The 14,533-nt window shown below is 44.6% G+C and overlaps 1 protein-coding gene across 1 annotated transcript in view; it reads right to left on the bottom strand.

Annotated features, from left to right (window-relative positions):
• The window catches only part of LOC137293617 (ankyrin repeat and SOCS box protein 3-like), a 29,989-nt gene that overhangs the window by 14,886 nt on the left and 570 nt on the right, over positions 1-14,533 (bottom strand). Inside the window, exons 2-3 of the mRNA XM_067824262.1 lie at positions 13,422-13,532; positions 9,871-9,969 (exon numbers count right to left, since the gene is read on the bottom strand). Of these exons, the coding sequence (XP_067680363.1) occupies positions 9,871-9,969; positions 13,422-13,518 (196 nt within the window). The 5' untranslated portion in view covers positions 13,519-13,532. The remainder of the gene's footprint in view (positions 1-9,870; positions 9,970-13,421; positions 13,533-14,533) is intronic.

Below are 14,533 nucleotides of genomic sequence, written 5' to 3' on the forward strand. Positions count from 1 at the left end.
AGCTTTACATAGACAGTAGTGTCCTTTAACCCCGATACCACACACAGAACACGTGTAGTTAGGACTTCCCATATGGAAACAACAGAACCCCTGATTCCTGCATTTCCTACCACAGGCCTCGGTCTTCCCCATAAGTATGTATTCGCATCGGTATGGAGCGGGTCTCATGTTTACTTATATAGGTATTTTAATTTAATTGCTTCGCAACCAACGCAGTAGCTGCTATACCCAACACTATGAAGCCCAGTTCACGATTCATTTGTCCCTTGGATGGTGTGTAGTACTGAGCGAGTGTGGGTTTATTTAGCGGTTCCAATTGTTTACCAGTTAGTAGATAGTATTCTTTCATTGCTTCATCGACATCGTTGAATGTTTTAATGGCATGGTTTTCACGCTTGAGTTGTTCGTTAATAAAATCGATCCTCTGGAGGCGTTTTTTAGCGTACTCGGCCTGTGCTCTTTGTAATTTCTCAGTAGCGAGATCGTGTCGCTTCCTTTCTTCCTGTATTTCAGCCGCGTGATCATCTCGTAGTTTCGAGAAGAGGAAATTACTCCCGGAAAATGCCAGGGCATTCACTAACGCCCCACCGACCATCATAGCTATCGTGGCCATCCCTATATTTATTTCATTATATTATCAGGTATTATTCCTTGTTTTACTAGGATGTCTTTTGTGGCCATCGCCATACCAAGGTTCATTATAAGCATACCCATATCCTGCAGGTTGAAATCTAGCTTGATAGTTGGTTGTTTAAGCACCATTTTAGTCAACCGAGCGTACCCTACGGCTAGACTGGCGACCACTGTGGCGTGGTATGCGTCGTTGACGAACGTTTTCCCCTCAGACATTATGTATATGATATAAAATATTAAAATTATAACATGATATGCGGGTCAATAGTGGGGGATACCCCCACACCCCCACTGTTGGGGGTTACCTCACTGTTGGGTGGTGGCTCACTGTGGGAGGGTACCCCCACGTATAACCATGTTATAACCACGGCAGCAGTTACGCCTACAGCCAACAACAGTCGGGTTGGGTTGGTCACTTTATGTTGGTTACACCACCGTTTTTTACCGGCAGCTACTCTCTTAGGATTCTTCTGCCTGGTTACTGTTGGGGGTACCCCCACTGGGGTCACTGGTTCCTGTGAAGGGGTCTCCTCCACTGTTTCCACTGGTTCCTGTGCAGCATCCATCTATACTATTATTATTATTCTTTCTCTCAAATTGACAATGTTTTGCCGTGATAATCGCCGCCGTCACTGGAGCCAACAACATACCATATTTGTGGTACAGCCCGCAGCTGATAGAACTCACGGCGTGTTCGATAAAAGGGTCTTTCTCGAGGTCCTCCCACAGGTAAAGTCGGCGCTCTGGTGGAATGGGAAGGAAGTGTGATACAATACCGGTGTATATCTGGGTCATAGCCGATCCTATTGTCTTTGTCATTTCTGCTCCGAGCCGGGACTCGTATCTAGCGTACAGCTTATCGATTTCTTCGACTGACATTTTGTGAATTTTATCCGGGGTGTAGTCTCCAAAGTAATGTTTGGCTTTGCCGCCAACAGCCAACGCCACCAGTTTCTCTCGCTTGGGGGAATCCCCCACAGTGGGGCCTGCCGGCGGCGTGGTGGAGACCCCCAACTGTTCGAGCAATTCCTCACACTCCATCTTATAATATAACAAGTAAGATTTAGTTTTAACTATATAATACCCAATGCAGACAAAACACAGAGAAATGAAGGTTAAGTTGCACACGATAAATACTTCAAATATCATAGCTATGCTTAGCATTTGCTTAGCTTTGCTTAGCTTTGCTTAGCATACTATATATGCTACTGGTTGGTCGGTCTTTAGCACGAGCTTAGCGTGTTTAGTTTCAGCGAGCTGTTTCTTCACCCGTTCCCGTTCTAATTTGCTCATCACATCGTTCTCTCTCAAACACTCCTCGAACGAATCCCTGTCCTTGCAGTGAAATAAGGCCACCCATCGCGTCTGCTCCCTGAGGTCTTTCAACACCGAGTTGAACTTCTGCGTTAGCACCCAGACGCTGTGATTTGCATGCCGGCCGGAGAAGGCCAGGTACGATAGCATGTCTCTCTTTTTTGTTATCTCGCGATTAGCACTGCAGTCGTCCAGTATGAACAGCGTCGGTTCCCCTTTAAATTTCTCGTGAAGAGCTTTCAACCAGTCCTGCAGGCGTGTTCCAGGGTCGATTTTGTGTACGTCCGGGTCCGTCATCACCCAAGGTCGCGCGTACGTTTTATTCATACTCAGAGTAGGGCACATGATAACGATGTTATCGAAAACATCCTTGTAGTAACCCTCCAACATATCCAACACGAAAACGGTCTTCCCACAGCCAGTCTGCCCGCACACTATGGCGCAGTGTGGGTCAGTGGGTAACCCCAGGGGATACCCCCCATCAGTAGATGGCTTGCACGAATCTCCCATTGTCTATATTAAGTTGCGCGTCCATAATAACGTACAGATATAATTTCAACTTACCAGCGGTTTGAGCCTTCTTAGTAATCTGGATGGTTATCCCTTCGCTGCCGTTATCTATACGGCGCCCGCTACCGTGCAGTTTATCATCATCCGTGGATCGCATGTCCAACCATAGGGCGTACTTGGTGGTCAGGTATTCACCGATCTGCACGGAGCCGAGGTCCAGGTCCTTTGTTATATAATCCCCCACTGGTAGTTTTTTTATCTCATCCCACTGCTGGTGTGGTCTCATACCATGACTGAACAGCTGGTTGGGCACGCCCTCGATGGTCACTTCCACCTTTTCAATCTCGGGGTTGAAAAACTTCTCGCTGTCCCTCCGGAATGGATCGTAATCCTCCACGGGGACGACCAGGATACCTTTCATCGATCGCGCCGGCACGTTCAGGTTGATATTCCACACAGTGTCGCTCTTATCTCGCACGACTGATCTATGCCTCAGTACGCGATCGTACAGGATAGCCATCTTCCCAGAGTACTGGCTTCGAACCTGCCTGGCCAGCTCCGGGCTAGTGACCATGTCGAACTCCAGAGAGATGTTGTCTATGGTATAACTGGCCTCATCACCGTTCGGCGTACGCACTACTTTGCTATAGTCGTTAAACGTGAGCTCGTATTCGAGCCTATCACCCAGCGCGGCCTGGTAAAACGGCGCGTGTCCCGTGAGCAACTCGAAGTCTAGCGGCACGCAGAATCGATTCCCGTATGCTAGAGCGATGGCCTTTTCACCGTCCGATAGCTTGTCTTGCTGGTCTTGCGTGAAGACATACCCTATGCGCGCCCGGGTTGATTTGCTGATGCCCTGGTACACATCATTGACTCGTTCTCTCTCGCTTTTCCAGAGATCCTTGTAGCAGTGAAACACGTCGCTGTCGTCGATGCTCAGCAGCTCGTTACCGCTGATCTTGACGGTCGTTTTCTTGATGATGGCTCGACCCACGTTCCGCACTAGCTCGCGTTTGTCGTTGTCGGAGGTCAACGTGATATTGAACGCCAGTCGAACAGTGCCTGGTACAATGAGGTCATTCTCACCAAGGTTTGGAAATCTAACCAGCAGAGTTTGATTCTGGTCTATCTTGCTGGGATTATTGGTGATGGTCACCGACTGGCGCACGGCTCTGGCTCCTAATGGCTCTCTCAATTTTCTGAAAGGATCTAATTTTCTGCCGTACATTGTTATATAAAAGAAATATATTTTTAATACTAATGGATGAAGACATAGATATGACGGAGATACCGGGCGCTAGTGCCCAGGCATTCGATGATGAGCAGGAGACCTCATTTACTAGTTCACCATTGAACCAAGAACTCTTGGAAACAACGGTAAATGATTATTACGAAAGTTTAAGAAGAGATAAAAACTACGTTGAACCACAGGGTCGATACCATAAGAATTTTTTTATTGATACAAAGGGTGTTCTACGCCTTAAGTCTGACCCAGGGGTTGACCTCTTTAACAAGAGCAATAAAAAACCACTGGCCTTGTCAACTCTAGCCAGCCGCCATGGTGTCGAATTTATCCGTAAAAATCTAAACATGCATGATTACGGTGGTGCAATACCTAAGGTCGTTAAAGAAGATCTGCAAGCTACCAGATCCCACCTCACCATTAGAGATGAAATGACACCACAGCGTGCTACAGAAGCCTCGGACAGCATAGAAAAACTGTTGAGCACCTACTGGGACAAACCGTTACCGGGGTTTGACTTTCCGGTAAGGGAACTGCACGGCTTAGACGAAGCCGTGAAACGCGTGCGTGGAGAACTCGTGAACAACATGGGGAAACTGAACGAAATCGACGAGCACATCGCTAGGGAAAAAACCAAACTCAACGAAACTGAAAACGATGATATGAAGCGTCGCATCAATGAACGACTACGCGATTTAGAAGACGAGAGACGTACACGATTGGAAGCCGCTTCCTCGAATCGTGAACAGCTTCGATCCCAGATCAGTCGTATTCGGGAAACAATCGATAGAATACTGAACGAGGATACAACTTTAGCCAACAGGATTCGGATATTGTTCCGGGAGCAAGGGATCACCATCGCCAGTATTCTGACTGCATTGGGTTTCATCATATCAACCCTGGTGGTGTCACTGACAGGGGGAACCCCCACACCTGCCGGCGGGGGAACTCCCACAGGCGGTGGTGTTAAAGACTGGATAAAAAAACTCGGGGAAGGCCTAGCTAAACTGGCTGGTAAAGCCGCCGAAGCCCTTCCCGGCATCCTGGGTAGCATCGTCTCGTGGTTGTTGAGCGCTCTGTCTAAAACTGCCATGTGGCTCAGTCAAAACCTGTGGGCAGCCATCGTCGCCGTGGCGGGTCTGGTGTACGTAGCGGCTAAGAAATCTTTAACCAAATAAGTCCCAAAGCTACCCCACCAACCACCAGGGCCGTTTTATTATCAATATGATTGGTGGCCTGAATATGGGGGTGTGTGGGGGGTACCTCCACATTAACTTTAGACTCCGGGGGTGGCGCCACTATACCCGTTTCACGTGGTGGGATGTGTGGGATATAGGGGGTGTTAATATCGGGGTTGATACCCAACTTTTGGTCCGCCGTGGCTATGACTATTTTGTTGTTATAACCCACCACTTTTTTTATTCTCAGTTGCATATCACTCGGAGCCATGTACAACCCCACGCCGAACACGTAATTGACTTTCGATCTGGCGTATTCTAACACATTTTGGTAGCGTTCGATGGCCCGCGGGAGATCAACTGGAGAATTAATAGCATCCTCAACGTTGGCAACGAACTGTTTCTGAGCGTCGTAAGCAGTTCCCTTACCGAGGATGTTGGAACGCGTCATCGACTGCGCACCCAACAGCGCCCACACGTACGTTCGAATCGAGTCGTTCAACCTGACTACCCCGGCACGAGTGAATCCTTTCGACGTGTCCAGCATGAACATTTTCCACCCGTCTGCGGTTGACTGCTCCACTTTCTGGACTGTGAAAGCAACACCACCTTTAAAGTTCATACGATCATCCCTCCATTCATTACTCGACAAAGCAAAGTCCTGGCGTAGTATATCTCGTTTCAGTAAATCATCACTGACTTCTTTCACTGGTCGCTCGCCATCATAAGGAATACCCAACCCGTGGTTCGGCCCCGGCAAACGCCAATCCGTCTTCGGGTTTATTTCGAATTCATTGCAAATACGTTCGTAGACCCGTCTATCGTACGGGTTGTTTATTGCTTTCCACCCACTGTCTTGTGGGAGGGGGACGCTGATCTCTTTAAGGATACGTCTGACCTGGTAGTACACGTGGAACTTGAACACAGACTGACTCAGCGGTCCACGCCGAGTGTCGGCCAATGTCACACCACACCCCGTTGTAGCGCACCACACGGCAAAGTTTAATTGATTCTGCCAGAACTGCATAGGGTTGTTGAACCAAGCGTGGACTGCCTCAATGTTAGTCACCGAAAGCTTATACTGATCGAACACATCTAAAAACTGGGCATTGAAATACAACCCAGGAGCAACCACGATCTTCATGGGGGAGAAATCTACGTCCAGTTTAGGGTAAAACACACCAGGGGAATACATTTTAAAACTATTATATAATGAGCATATATACTCTAACATGTACATAACACTTCCAGGAATAACGAGCGGTGAGGCCGTTCAGCTGACGCACGCGATCGATAACACGTCAGGTCAACTCGAAGTCGCACTCTGCGATATCACCTACCTACCGCAATGGACTAACATCAACGCCAGCAACAATAAGCTGTTCGTCAGTGGAACTCGCAGTCAGATAACTGACGGCTACTACAGCGTGTGCTCTCTAAACGACGAGGTCTTCAAACCCCTGGGAGCCGAACTCAAGATGAACGACTCAAACGGCACAGTGGTGTTAATCAACAACGGAAGAAACCCCTTGAGGCTCGGCCGACCATTAGCGAGGATACTCGGTATGTCTCCTGACGAGATAAAACCAACAACAACCGTCACAGGCACGAAGTTACCCGACCTAGTACCGTACCGAGAGCTGTACATTCATCTCGGTCAGGTGAGCACAACGTACAACATTCAAGGAGGTCACCCTTCCACTATACTGAGAGCAGTGCCGGTTAAAACTGAGAAATACAACGACGGTAGAACCGAGTCGTTTTCACCACGGCAGTATAAGAGATTAACCCAGGGCAACATACCTGAGCTGACAATATCGGTGTTAGATATAAATCATAATCCTGTAAATATAGGATACCTCAGCTTAACGCTTCATGTAAAATGACCAGCGCACAAGGGCCCGGAGTGAAAAAATGCGTTAATATCGGGATCTCCGACCTCGGAGACACACGCGGTTTCGACGCTCCCGGAGTAGATGGTAAATCGTACGCCTTGCAACTGAAAAACAACATTTACAAACGCGTTGAAATCCCCTCCGGTGGAACCCTAAGTGATATGATAGATACCACAAGAGCAACAGTCAACACTAAGTACGCCCTTGTCAACACCGGTGATAATAATTGGATAATATACCCATCGTTCGGGGGTAAACTGTTCGACTTAGACGATGTTGAGAGCACTACCGTCGTCCAAAACAAACCATATATGCTCGTCTTCACCGAAGATGACAAGTGGGTGTTGTTACCCGATAACGACGACTGGTTTCTCAATATTAGACTCGTCTCCCCTTACGTGTTTACTGATAACAAAGACAACCACCTAAACAAAGTCGTGAACAATGGAACCCTGCTCGTGGCTTACGTCCCAACTCAGAGACGTAGCGTAGTCGTCAGCCCAGTCAACACTATGGCAGCCCACATGCTATCGAGTAAACCGGCCATACAAAACGTGACATTGCAGTTGGTGTCTGAATTCGAAGGTGTGGTCAAGATACTAGAGAGTCTACCGGCAAACTCAACATTGATCATCAAAGTCTACCTAGGGGAACCATCGGTGAATGATGTCGAGATCGTGAAGGGGATCAAACTCGGGTGGGTGAAACGACACCAGTATCAAGTTTGCAACGTTTACGTGCGGGTGGGTGTCGACTCCAACACCAGTCTGCAGGGGGTCAACGTGATCGTGGAAAACAAGATATCACTAACCAAGATCTTCCTGCCTGACAACATACACTTCATGGGTATGAAGTTCACCCCTGAATTATTATCAGAAAACCAGTTGGAAATTATATCGTAATAGTATAATAATGACCAGTCATCGTCCCAACACTACGCTTAACGACCTAGGAGACACGGAGGGATTCGATCAGCCTGGTGAGGAAGAGGAATTATACATCCTGCAATTCAAAGACAACGTGTACAGACGGATGTCGTTATCAGATTTTAAAGAGCCCAAATGGTTGATCAACTTAACACTCGCCTCACCTTATATCACATTAACTTAATTGGGGCGTATCTCTAAGATTAGGAATAACGGTATCTGGGTCGGGGATTTCATTCCGGAGAGGACATTAATAAGAAGTAGCAAAAATGGGTTATCGGCTTTCTTCGAAAATAAATTAACATTTAGTAATCCTGAAATAATATCCCCCCCTTTCACACTCATCATAGAAGTCTTCTTTGAGTATTCAGACAATGGAGACCCCCCAATAGTACACCAAATTTTACCTGAGGTGTTAATGAGCTGGTTTAGCATACACAAAGGCAAATATTGCCGTATTGTTATACAACAGGATACCACGGGTCCTATAAACCACTTGATAAGCCTCCTGGGGTTTTTTATTACAACAGAAAAATCTATTAGCCTCTCACCTATTACCCTGACTAATAGTCTAGAACTTGTAGACTTTAAATTCATTAATAGATTTTTAACTGAAACCCAATTAAAATATCTTTCAAAATATACATTATAGGATGGGTCTGTACCCAGTCGTAGAGGAAGTAGCGAAGACGCTGGAAACCGTAGATGGGTTCCGCTTGAGGCAGTTATGTGATGTGAAACGTCAACTAGAACAAGACCGTGACACGCGGAAAGCACTATGTAAAAAGTATAATAGAGCTTTCAATATCGTGGACGGGGCTGACACTACCCTTATGGCAACCAGCATGGGACTAGGGGCGGCAGGCGTTGGGTTGTTGGCTACCATCGTGGCTGCACCTATAGTGCTAGGTATTGAAATAACAGCTGGGGTGGCAGGGTTGGCAGGGTTGGCGCTTAAGTTAGTATCACGCAGACTTAATCGTAAGGCATTGAAACACGACGAGATCAGGGTTCTGGCCGAAGCAAAGCTGAACACAGTGAGTGAGCGTATTTCCACGGCACTCTCTGATAGTAAGATCTCAGAAGAGGAGTTTCGTTCAATCCTCTCTGAACTCAAAAAATATAACGGAATGAAACAAGATATTCGATCCAAGTCTCGTAAGTCTGCTATCAGCGAGGACGAGAAAAAAAAGTACATAGAACAGGGGATACAAAAAGCCCAGCAAGCCTTTATTATGAACACCAAAGAGATCGTAGGCGGTTCACGTTAAACTGTTTCATCGATATAAACATAACATAGGGGAACACGAGGGCGATAGCCGTAAGCGAGCCACCGATCCTATATGGTCAGTCAAAACTTACAACATAGATAAAGTGGATATGAAAGCCGACGAACCTAACTTGTACTACTTGAGGGATGGGCCGGGTAGGGGGTTTGTAAGAGAAGAATTATTGATCGTACCGTACGGCACAGTGTTACCTCCTACCAACACAAAGTAGGCATAGTAATTACCGCCAACTTTTTTGTAGTAGGGGTAATAGTAGCAAGAGCTAATGACCCAACCAAAGCCTTATTTAATAAATAAGGCTTTGTAGAGACATTTCTTGAAAGTGTTTTAAAACCCCTATTCCCTATACTACTAAATGCCTACAACAGTTGTAACAATATTTGATAAATATTTTACAAAACAAAAAATTCGTTTTTGTCTTGTGAGACCACCCCTACAGGGCCCCTTCCTGGGCCCCGAACAGCCAAGAGCAGGTAATTCTCGACGTCTACCTCCTACCTCACTTTTCATACTGTCGTCATTAAGGACAGACGTCCATTCCAGACACTGTCAACAAAGTACTGTGAAACTTTGCGAAGAATTATGAGTGAAAAGACTTCAAACTTTGTACTCCTTTTTAATGCACATGCGCTATCAGGAATTCATAAGTCACTCCTTTTTTCATTCATGAAATGTTGTAACTTTACTTTACGTTCAAATATTGTTACAACTGCCATAGGCATTTTAAAATGGACATTTTAATGCTATATATGTACCCCAAGGAGGACTTCTTCTGAAAAAGAATACACTCTCTCTCTCTCTCTCACACTCTCTCACTCTCTCACTCACTCACTCACTCACTCACTCACTCACTCACTCACTCAAAGGTATGACTGGTACAACCTTGTCTCAGAAGAAACTCCAGGCATCCCGGGTGGCCATAGGAAGCAGCTTCATGGATAGGTCGCCATCCTCGGTTGTCACGCACATCAACAGGCCCTCCTACAAACAAGTGATGAAACAATCAATCATAATTACATAGAAATATTTCACTTCCAAATGAATTTCAAAATATAATCTGCATACTCTCTCGGTCTACAACAACAAGCCAACAAATAGTACCATTTTCTCAATGGTTTGACCATGCTGACAGACTTTCACTGTTCTACAGAAGCAGTGAGGTTGTAATAATTTGTGCACAAACAGTCCAAATTTGATAATCAGTTTGTTCAATACAAAAGGACTGTTAAGAATTTGAAAGTTACTTTAGGCCAGACCAATTCCATTTCTTCCTCCGAAAGCCTGAAGGCAGGTGGGGAAAAAAAAAAAAAAAAATTCCAAACAAAGTAATATTCCTTCTAAATACTCACAGTATTTCACTTTGGGCAATTAATGAAGTGAATATGAGTAAAAAAGAAACCCTAAAAAGTATTTCCTTGTGACTTTACATTTTTAGCCAATAAAAACATTAGGATGTCATTTTTTGAGTGTGCAAAATTATTATTATTATTATTTTTACAGATTAGAATGAAAATACAGCAGAGAGGGTTTGGGTGATCCTGGCACAGTCAGGCTGGTCAAGCTCATCATCAGCTCAGGGCCCTCGCCCCCTCTACACGCAGCCCAGACAGCGAATGGGACTTCTCCCAGGAAACACTGCCTAGTCGAACCCACCAAGAACTTTCCGGAGAATATGAAGGCTCCCCAACACTGCAGCCTTCTGCATTACCCAGATTGTCAGAAGGGCTGTGCTCCCAGTGGAGAACCCGGGCACTCTCCTGATCTGCGCCAAGAGATCAGGAGGTACCAAACCAAGGGCACCGAGAACAATGGGGAGCCTGACGACAGTGTACTTGGGATGCAAGCGAGACATTTCAAAGGCGAGGTCCGCATATTTATCATGCTTTTCCTGAATCTTGCCAATCACATTGCTGTCAAAAGGGACAGAAAATTCAATGATATAAATAATTTCATTGGTTTTATCAAAAAGGACAAGATCAGGTTTGTTGGCTGGAATTCGTCTCAGGCTGTATATTGGCCTATTCCAGAGAAGTTTAAAAGCATCATTTTCCAGGACGCCCTGGACATGTTCAGGGTCATACCATGGATGGACCTCGGAGTCAAAGCCACAGGCATGGCGGAGACGATAATAAAAGCAGCGAGCCATGCCATCATGTCTTTTAAGATAAGCTGTTTGTGCCAAGGAAGGGCATCCACTGACAAGGTGTTGGACAGTCTCTGTAAATTGATTGCAAAGACGACATTTCATATTGATGTTTTCTTTAAGAATCACATTCTGGCGATTGCGAGTGGGAAGTGACTGGTCCTGAGCAGCAAAAAGGAAGCCCTCAGTTTCACATTTGAGACCAGCCGACTTCATCCAGGCGAAGGAGTCGGTTGGATTGCTGTTCTGTTCCACACACTGCATATACACACGATGCAGTGGCTTCTCAGACAGTTTCTCCACAAAGGACCGACTCTGGGCAGATTTGGTGAAAGACTTCACCTGGTTTACTCCCATCGCTGTACCGTCCAGCAGTACATCGCCATCAACAAAATCAACTTCAAATTTCAAATTGTGTCCAACAACCTTGGCACGCTTAAAGTAGCTGTGGAATTCCTTGCTTTCATCATGAATCTTGACGTGCATCACCAGAGGATCATCTGACAAATAAATATGTGCAAAAGTACACAATAACATTCTGTCATGAAGAGCTTCCACATTAATCAAACCCCGACCTCCCGAATTGATTGGCATATATAAACGATTAAGAGAGGAGCGAGGGTGGTGTGCTCTGTTATCAGACATGATCCTTCTGGTCAGGCGGTCAAGACTCTGGATGTCTTGTTTTGTCCAATCAACTACTCCAAAGGAGTAGGAGAGGACTGGCACAGCAAAAGTATTGGTGGCTTTGACTTTGTTTCGAGCATTTAGCTCTGAACTCCAGATTTTCTTTAAACGAGATTTATACTCGGCCCGAAGTTTATCTTGAATCTGGGCATTCTGGAGCTTGTCTCGAACTTGCATTCCAAGATAGGTGTAGGCCTGATCTTCCACAAGATGCTCAATAACTCCTCCCCCTTGTAACTTGACCGATCCATCATTAGTTACCTTGCCACGTTTCAGATGAAGTGTATTACATTTGTCGAGTCCAAACGTCATGCCAATATCATTAGAGAAGGACTCGACAAGGAGAACCTGTTCTTTCAAATTGGTCTCTCCTTTGGCAAGGAGCTCGATGTCATCCATATAGAGGAGATGAGTAAGAGGTGTTGGGGATCTGTGCTGAGGAGGTCCGGGATGGTACCCTTCCTCCCCGTTGAGCAGGAAACTCAAAGGATTTAGAGACAGACAAAAAAGCAATGGACTGAAGGAGTCCCCCTGAAATATTCCCCTTCTGATTGGAATAGATTCCGAAGTCTGCACCTCTCCTTGCGAGTACATCTCAAGTTGAGTCGACCAGCAACTCATTAAAGACTTGAGTAAATGAAGTAGTCGCTCAGGGAGGTCAATACACTGAAGAGACTTCAGAATCCATTCGTGAGGGACAGAGTCGTATGCCTTTTTGTAGTCTATCCAGCACATGGAGAGGTTGCGGTGATAGGTTTTAGCCTCTTCCAAAATCATTTTCTGTACAAGAAGTTGATCCTTGCACCCCCAACATCCCTTTCTCGCCCCCTTCTGCTCTCTGTAAATTATCTCATTGGAAGAGCAGTAAGATGACACGAGGTTTGACAAACACCCTGTGAATAATTTATATTGAGTATTTAGACATGTGATAGGGCGGAAGTTTTTGGGATCAGTCAAGTCTCCCTTTTTGGGAAGGAGTATTGTGCGACCTTTGCAGAACCATGGAGGAACATCACCTGTATCCACAAGAGAATTGTAACAGTGAAGGAGTGGTGCTTGGACACAGGGAATTATTATTATTATTATTATTATTATTTTTATTTTTTTTTTTTTATTTTTTATTTTTTTTTTTTTTTTATTCGTGAAAAATACTTCCAAATTTTGTGTTCTATTTTCTAATGGTGCGATAAACCATCAACAAAAAATATAATGTCTTTTCTAAATATGGACACTGGTAATTTCATCCTCATGAACAATGACAAAACACAATTATATATACTGTACAATTAACTGAACTGCTATTCTAGTCTCTTCTTACCATTCCGACCCGTGAAGGTCCCGGGGTAGAATAGGCCTTCAGCAACCCATGCTTGCCATAAAAGGTGACTATGCTTGTCGTAAGAGGCGACTAACGGGATCGGGTGGTCAGACTAGCTGACTTGGTTGACACATGTCATCGGTTCCCCATTGCGCAGATCGATGCTCATGTTGTTGATCACTGGATTGTCTGGTCCAGACTCGATTATTTACAGACTGTCGCCATATAGCTGGAATATTGCTAAGTGCGACGTAAAACTAAACTCACTCACTCACTCACTCTTACCATTCCAGACCAGTTGCTGAAGTGCCATAAGATCTCCTGCCCTGGCTGCGGCACCCACAGTGGAGCAGGTGTGAGCGTAAGCCTCACTAAAGTTCATTGCTCACATGCATTCTACAGAGAAAATACAAACATTACAGATAAATTGACTCAACATGTAAATATGAATAAAATAATTCAACAAAATATACTTTTCTTGGTGTTTCTGGCCACTATATGCTAACGCTTCTGGCAGAGTTTCATACATAAAAGGGATATTGCATTAGCCTAACTGTGTCAAAATGGCATCTGACTTGGCAACTCAACCTTCAAAAAAAACCCACAATGTTAACTAATGAAAACACGAGCTTATTTCCATAGAACCAGTTAAAATTAAACAAAAATTAAGTACATGTATATCATCCATTAGCATTATATTCATGTATCATTTACTAAAAAATATATCATGTATTCAGATACTACAGACACAATCGTAACTCATTAAAAGAACACAACAGTCTTATTTTAACCATATACATATCCCGATAGTTGCATTATATGACAAACATTGGTCTAGCATGGGTTGAAGAATGAATGTTATGCTCTGGATTTTGATAAAAGTAATATTGTGGTGTTCCATCTAAAAGCAGGAAAAAAGGTCAAAAACAATGCAGGTCACGCTGACAAACTTATCATCACATCACTTTATCAGTGTGTGCCAGGGCTCATTTCCCAAAGGTTTATGGCAAGCCAATTAGGCATGCTGTTCTGTGTGACAAGTAAAATTGGTGCCTTAGAAACCTACTACAGCTGTCTCTCAGGATGTTGGAAAGAATTATGGACCTCTTTCTGGCATGACTCAATTCAGATGGAACCAACATAGGGAGTACATCAGATATATTAATTATTAATCACTGATTTAACAAATTAATATTGGAATAAATAATGGAGTTATATTTGCTTATTGGTTGTTGATGATTCAAATGTGAATTTGGAAATGTATCTTTAAATGATGTGTATTGAAATAATATTTAATAAACAAAAGAATGTCAAAATGAATAGGGGTATGAAAGAAAAGAAAGATATGATCTGAACGTTGTGAAATCAGATATTATGCATTGCAAATAGTAAAATAA

The sequence above is a fragment of the Haliotis asinina genome, chromosome 8 (genome assembly GCF_037392515.1).
Source record: "Haliotis asinina isolate JCU_RB_2024 chromosome 8, JCU_Hal_asi_v2, whole genome shotgun sequence".
Lineage (NCBI taxonomy): Eukaryota > Metazoa > Mollusca > Gastropoda > Lepetellida > Haliotidae > Haliotis > Haliotis asinina.